Source organism: Acanthisitta chloris, unplaced genomic scaffold, assembly GCF_000695815.1.
Source record: "Acanthisitta chloris isolate BGI_N310 unplaced genomic scaffold, ASM69581v1 scaffold3231, whole genome shotgun sequence".
Taxonomy (NCBI): Eukaryota; Metazoa; Chordata; class Aves; order Passeriformes; family Acanthisittidae; genus Acanthisitta; species Acanthisitta chloris.
Window position 1 is genome coordinate 157,860 of NW_008657493.1, and position 7,763 is coordinate 165,622.

A 7,763-nucleotide genomic window follows, 5' to 3' on the forward strand; every position below is an offset into this window, starting at 1 on the left:
TGCTATGAAAGAAAATAGGGTTGGAAAGGACCTGGAAAAGTCTACGTGCCCTGCCAGGCAAGAGCACACTACACAATACCTAAATCATTCCTGACAGACATTTGTCTAACCTGTTCTTAAAAGCCTCCAATGGCTATGGGACACACTTATGAGTATAAGCTCATATACAGACTCCAGTACCATGACCTTATCAAACTACAATCTTCATGGTAGACTTTTTCCTACTGTTGATGAGGAGAGGATGATTCAACTGCAACTAGAAAAATAAATGTAACTCAATATAAATTTGTGAAGTGACACCAAGCAGTTACTGAGCAAATTACGAAAGAAAATTAAATTAATAAAAGGTTCTACAGAATACATTTAAAAATAAAGATCAGACTTGGCAATTAAATGTTTGTGTTTAAATCATTTTCCAAGCACTAGAGCTAACAGCCTCTCACAGATGTGATTATTAAAACCTGTTTTACAGGTGGGAAGATCAAGACATACTAAGTGACTTGCCCAGGGCCACAGAGAAATAGTATTTCAAGAAAAGCATTTCTGGCTCCCATTCCTATGCTCAGACCAGACCGTGCCTCCCTGTCTGACCTACTTTGTCTGCACAGTAAATGTCAAAAAGTGACACCCACCCTGTGTGAATTACTAACAAATGGTAAAAAACAAAACCAAAAGAAAACTACAAACTTTTGATATTTTATGATCAAAATCATACAAGCAAAATCTAGAACGCTTCCAAGCACTGCTGCTAATCACCAATTTACATCACATTTAGAGTATCACTACATAAACAGGTTACCAAGGAACAAACTAGGGTGTGGATTTACAGCATGATAGGCACTCTGCAATAACTGCCAACACACAGCTTTATCCAGGTGTAAACACAGAGTGGCTTACTCCCCAATGGAAGACTGGCGAGTTGCTCTGCATTTCGAGCATGAATGCCATTGGCAGTTACAGCACAGACCAGCTGTCACTCAAACCACAATCCTTCTGGCCCCAAGGCCAATACATCCCCACAGAAAAACACAGACATGGCACTGGAAGACAGAGGTTTCTAACTTTAAGAAATCATTAAGGTGCTTTTTGAATACAACTGAAGTATCCCCACATACCTGTTTACTAGCTGATCAAACAATAAACTCTGATTCAAAGTTTCAAATCTGTTTTTCCTGGACCGACAACTTTTTCTGACTTCTATATCTCCGTTTATGCAAGCATGGTCCCCATCTCCCTTTTTTTCCCCTCGAAGGGGATGGCTTTTGAGAGCTAAGAGAAATTTGTATTACTACTTCAAAATGCAGGAAACAACATTTTCACAAGCAAAAATTAATAAGAATTAATACTTAGCAAAGACAATAAACCAAAAGTTATGGAGCACAGTAGCAGCTAAAGAACTGTATTTTTCCAATTCCTAACAAAGTTACTTTAAAAGCTATTTCTTCATATTCAAGCTTGTTTCCTTATATTATAATCTTACTTTATGATGAAAATTTGGCATTCAAATAACCGTTCAATATTTTCATGTTAACATCAGTACTAAAATGCACACTTGGACCACATGTCTTAGTCTTTCAAATACAGTATCAAAGGGTCAAACATACCAATCAACATATTGATTTCACAAGCAAATCTATATCAGCTACTCTGTATCGTGCCAAACAAAAAGATTCCATTCCTGATTGCTCTTTAGGAACCACAACAAATAATAAAATACCAAATATGCTTAATGAATTAACACTTACATAGAGTCAACAGAACCAAACGAGACAGAATTGATGAAAAAGGGACACAAAAGACAAAGTGGTTTTAGCTGAGATAAGCAATGGAATGGCAAGTTTGTTAGGTACAAGCATATAGGAAAATTGTTCAAGGTAGCAGGAGCTGCAGACAAGGCAGGTCTCTCTAAAGCAATAGTAGAGTTAAGTAATATTAAGAACCACAAAAGGCCAAATTTTGAATGAATAAAGACAGTAAGTAAACTGAAGAGACCACCTGGGAGAGGAAGGCCAAAATTAGTTCGTAACAATAATTTGGGAATTAAGGAAAACATCGAAATCATGGCCAAGAGGTCTGAATTGAGAAGAGAAATGGATTTTCATCTAGAAATGTTCTCCATATCTACTGAGAGCATCCAAGATTGACTGACAGAAGAAAACTGAGCCAAAACAGTAACTTTTCTGGTCAAAATGGTCAGAGTAATCACTAAAGTTATCAAAAACATATGCCACTGAAAATCATTGACAAAATTGTTAAATGTAAAAGTAGATACAAAAAGGTTTGCTAGAACACACTTACATAAGCTACGCCCATTTGGTAGTGTAGCACCAGGCTGAGAAGTTAACCTAGGAAACAATTAGATCAGACACAAATAATGTTGAAATTCTTTAGCCAAGCAAAAGGCACATGGTCAAAATAAAACTTCAAAGGTAAAATATTACACAATAGTGACTTCAAAACCTTTGCGACACTTAGCCTCTGAAGAGTCTGCTTCATGCCCGACACAGGAGTGAGGACAAAACTGCCCGATACCAATTATAAGAATCCCCCTATTTATCTAAACATCTTTCATTAATCCCTCCAATGCTCCTTCATGCCATGTCCTACTGTTAAATCCCCCCTGAAGTTTCAGAACAGAAACTTGATACAGCTCTCCAAAGGTAATTATCATTCCAACACTTTGGAAAAACCAGTAGAATCAACAAAACTTTGGGGAAAAGTCTTAGTGACTCAAGACCACTCTTAGGCCCAGCACTTGGGATTTTGGCAGAAACAACAAACTTCAGACACAAAGCCACGTCACAGTGGGTTCTAAATGAGTAACAGTGCGAGTTTCAGTACCCTGGCCAAATTTCATTTGACGCATTGATCCAAATTTTCCTGGCCACAGTAAATATTTTTTTATATCTTTACATTTCCAACAGGTATAGTACAAGCCTACAGTTATAAACAAAAGAAACAGAAGGTGCATGAGCTTCTATACATTCTCAGATGACCATGGCATATTAATACCCTATATTTAATTTACTCTGTTTTAAAGGGGGAAACTAAACAAAAATGAGGTCTATTTTAAGATTTACATAGTTTTTAAACATACTTCATCCTAGTACATGACAAATCAGTGTTGATTTACAGTCATTCTTACATACAAAGCAGAGCAAAACCGATTCTGATTTGTACATAAATATGAACTACAGATCTGCAGAAGAATCACTATTAACTGGAAGTTCATGGATCTATAAAATACTATCTACACAGTCTCACAGTTACTTGTGAAGAACCTTATGAACACCAGAATGCTTTGCAAAATACTATTAATCAGAGTTACAAAACAAAATTAATGACTCCTCTATCTAGTCATAAAAATGTGGCAGGACTGGGCTGACAATGAATAAAATTTACTTGAGTCCCTATAACCAAACAGGGATGAGAGGCTGAAACAACAATGGAAAGGAACGTGACCATTATCCATTCCCTAAAGACGATGATTTCCTAATTAAAATTGTCATGTCTTCTTGTATAACTTGAGTACATAAAAATACCAATTACAACAGTAAACTTGGATGTATCAAGAATCTGGAATTCAGATTGCATCTCAAATAAAATTACTTTCTATTTTTGCACAAATAAGCATAGAAAGGAAATACAGAGATGAGAGGATTGATGTAACCCATGTTCCTGGAGTCATAAACTAAAGAAAATTGTATGAAAACAAGACACTTCAAAAGTACATTCTTGAGCTGCAGCTGGCTGCAGAAACAGCGTAAGTGGGTTAACAACACAGGAGAGATCACTGAGAGTTCCTTTTTCTCCTGGCCCCAATTACCTGGACTGTCCAGTTGAGATGCTCCATTCCTCTCGCTGCCCAGTACTGCGTGGTTTTGATTTGTCTTTGCACACAGGATCAGCATGTTTTGAGGTACGTTTGGCGGGAGGAGATATGTGGCTATCGCTCAAACTAGCATCACTACCTTCATCTTTCTGAAACAAAAAAAAAGCATCAGAACATACTTAATTGGCTCGTTTGCAGATATCCTTATAGAAAAAGAGTAAACTTCAGCTTAGTAAAAGGCAAATCTCAGTGACCAGCCTATGTGGAATATTAAAAATGTTCATTCTGAATACATTACCAGAAATTACAACTATATTTAAATATTACACTTCCATAATATTTACCTGTATTTCTGAACAAGCATTCCGTTTCTCTAGTTCACTGTGGTTTTTATATCATACATGACACTACTACTTTCACCCTATTTGCAAAAGAGCCAATGGTGCAATAAAGACAAAAAAGGACTGTGGAAAATTAAGATAGTTCTAAACACAGCATTATTTATGCTACTGACATTATCCTTGTCTTTAAGATGCTTAAACCATCACATTATGCTCTTCCTTCTTGCAATAGTTTTCCAACACCTTGTTCTACCTGTCAAACTGTCCAGCACACAGCTAGGAGAAACCGAAAGTGGACTTACACTTTTCTCGCATATTTTGTTCAACGTGTTCATTATCAGCACTATACACATTAACCATATTAGCCTTAATACTTCAACACTCCCAGACGTTTTTTTCCTGTTGCACTTATCAGAGGCAACATAGACAGAAACTCAAAGATAGTAGCAATAGAGTACTTCAGAGTTGTGCATAAGGAATGGACAGACAGCAAACTATGAAGGATCTACTTCTGTCCCAAAGCCAAACAAAACAAAAAAAAAAAACAAAAAAAAACAAAACAAAACAAAAAAAAAAAAATAAAGAGGATTCTACAAACCACACATTTTTAGCTCACCAAAACAGTGGCAGGCTTGAGATGTGGGCCTGGACAAACCTCATGAAGTTCAACAAGGCCAAGTGCAAGGTCTTGCACCTGGGTCAGGGCAAATACAGGTTGAGCAGAGAATGGATTGAGAGCAGCTCAGGGGAAGAAGGACTTGGGGATACTGATTGACAAGAAGCTCAACATGACCCATCAGTGTGCATCTGCAGCCCAGAAAGCCAACTGTGTCCTGGGCTGCATCAGAACAACATGGGCAACAGGTCAAGGGGATTCTGCCCCTCTACCTCCATACTCCTGAGACCCCACCTGAAGCACTGCACCTAACTCTGGGGTCCCCAGCACAGGAAGGACATGGACCTGTTGGAGTGAGACCAGAGGGCTGGAGCACCTCTGCTATGCTGAAGACAGGCTGAGATTGCGGTTGTTCAGCCTGATGGAGAAGATGCTAGAGGGAGAACTTTCATTTACACTAAGCAGAATTCTGGATCTAAAAACTAAGACTTGGGCAAAGTGGTAGCAGAGAGACATAACCACCACCATTCCTAAATACTAGGCACACGTGCCTTGCAGAGCACTGGACAACACAGGGGCAGCCACCCAGCTGCTTTCTATACCACCCTGCAACTACAAAATACTGACTTTTTGCACCATTTTAATAGTCTACACATTCACTTCTGAATACTGTAAGCATTTGTGTATCTATCTTTTGCTTTAATCATCCACAAGCCTACTTGTGGACTTAAGAGAAATACAACACTGCTAAGGCAATTTTAGTCACTGCTTTCCGAAACTACAAGAGCTCCCTGCGCAGGACAGAAGCAGAGTTTCAAGGTAAGCCACAGAACCAGTTTGAAACCGGCTAGGCGAGCCAGACAAAATGAAACTAAGAAAGATGAAGCAGCACGTAACAAAGCTTTACTAGGGCTGACACTAAACTGTTTTGTGAGCAGTGAAATTAGTAATGCACAGGTTCCTATACTACATCTCTACCCTGACCATGCAAAAAGCCAAACTCCTCCAGGTCTTCTATGATCACCTTTCTCTGCATTTCCTCCAGTTCCCTGCCTCTGGTCCCAAGTCTCACAATCAGCTGCGATCCCTCATTTGTCCTGTCTGTTGGTCAAAGGCAATACAGCAGTGCAACTACTTCTGAGCTATGTGCACACCAAGCAGTCAGCTGGGCTGCTAAAACAAAAAACAAGCAATGGAGACAAAATCTGATACCTCAGGTCTCCCTCTGCTATCAGTATTCACAAAATGTCTAAAAGCTGACTATCTTTGAGATCTCTGACGCTGTCAAATGAACTAGTGAACAGCTTCAGAAACTGGAAGGGCAGGCTAACCCTGAATGCGATCACACCAGCGCTGCTGCCTAAGGAACCAGACTAGCAACGAAGTGGTTTATTTAACAGAGGTAATTAGTTCTGGTTCTTCTTTGGTTAGGCTATTATTTTCAGTTGAGTCTCGTTTGCTTGCATATTAACTCTACACACAAACTCAGCAAGTACAAATCAAGTTACATTTTAAGAAGCCCAAATACCAAGTAGGACACATGCTGTATAAAGATGCACTAACGTACAAAATGTTTTACCATGACAAAGCTACTACTAAGCTGAAATCATTGAAATGTTAAATATATTACTAAGAATGCAAGCTCCATTTTCCAGTTAACAGACAATCTTAAAAATCCAAGCTCCAGGGAATCAAATCACACCTAGACTACCATCCAGAACTTTCACCTACCTATAGTAATATATGGAGATAGAGCTTTCACTGCACTCAAGAGATTAACCAAACTGGGATATGCTAGAACAAGAAAAGAAATTAATTTCAATTTGGGAAGCCTTTACAGACTGCAGTCTATCCACTGCTTCCTCCCATTTATAGCAAAAGAGGTCTAACGATTCCACAGCACTCAACTTGCTCCCTCAAGTAACTGGGTCTCAAACCATTTATACCTTTAATGATTAAAAATAGCACTTTAGTTTCAACCCAGAAACTTATTACTTAACAGTACACATCATGAAAATGTTCTGGGACTAGAAATATATGATACAAGCATCAAACTTAAAAATTAAGAAATTAATAATGCAATTGCAGAATTAGGAACCAATGCACTGAACTCAAAGCTCCTAATGAACCACTGGCACTGAAGCAAATGCACTCACATGCTGAGAGAATGCAGAGAATATGAATTAATAAAATCTTAATCATGTCAGAAAATGCCTGCAAGCATACCAAAGCCACAAAGAAAAAGCAAAAGCAGAAGAATCAAACAATTACTTTACGTAGTGTCAGGAAGTACAACGAGGTAAACAAAATTTAGCACAACTGTATGGATCCAACCGAAATGAGACACCCACCAAAATCCAGTTTGTGATGCAGAACAACCAGCACAGCTTCTTATGAAAAACATGCTTGCTAATAACAAAGATATAACTGGAATTAATGGGATATTGTCTGTGATCTAGACTGGCAAAGAAACAGTCTTCATTATCTTTGGATTCAAAAGTAAACTGGAATGTGACAGCTGAATGAAGACCACAAATCAGCTAAGATTCACTAGTGAGAGCCTGCCAGAAGTAGTGGGGCAAACTGGTAACCTTCACTGAAGGCACTTGAATGACAGTAGCAATAAATCTAGAAACAAAATCTAAAACCAACAAGTAAATAAAGCAAGAAAATATATATAGTTGCATACTTATCTCTGTTTTCTCTACTTTGTATGAAAAGAAGATGGAAAAATGCTTACTATAATACACATATTCATGAACAAGCTACAAATACACCAATATACAGTATTACCTGCAGTCTTTCATATCCATCCCTAAATTTCAAAATACTAGTTTGATACTAACAGCGTTTTACTTATAACATGCAGAGACAAGTCCTTAAATTCTGGAAGAATACAAACTAGAAATCAATTAATAAAACTGACTTCTTCCTTCCCAATTTATCCTGTTAGGAAAAAAAGGTGACTGTACCA

General features: G+C 38.1%; 1 protein-coding gene across 1 annotated transcript in view; it reads right to left on the reverse strand.

Annotated features, from left to right (window-relative positions):
- Positions 1-3,981, reverse strand: part of ATAD2B (ATPase family, AAA domain containing 2B) — a gene marked incomplete at its 5' end in the record, with an annotated part of 60,251 nt that extends 56,270 nt beyond the window's left edge. Inside the window, 3 exons of the mRNA XM_009084724.1 lie at positions 1,116-1,269; positions 2,299-2,345; positions 3,827-3,981. Of these exons, the coding sequence (XP_009082972.1) occupies positions 1,116-1,269; positions 2,299-2,345; positions 3,827-3,981 (356 nt within the window). The remainder of the gene's footprint in view (positions 1-1,115; positions 1,270-2,298; positions 2,346-3,826) is intronic.
- Positions 3,982-7,763: the final 3,782 nt, after the last annotated feature.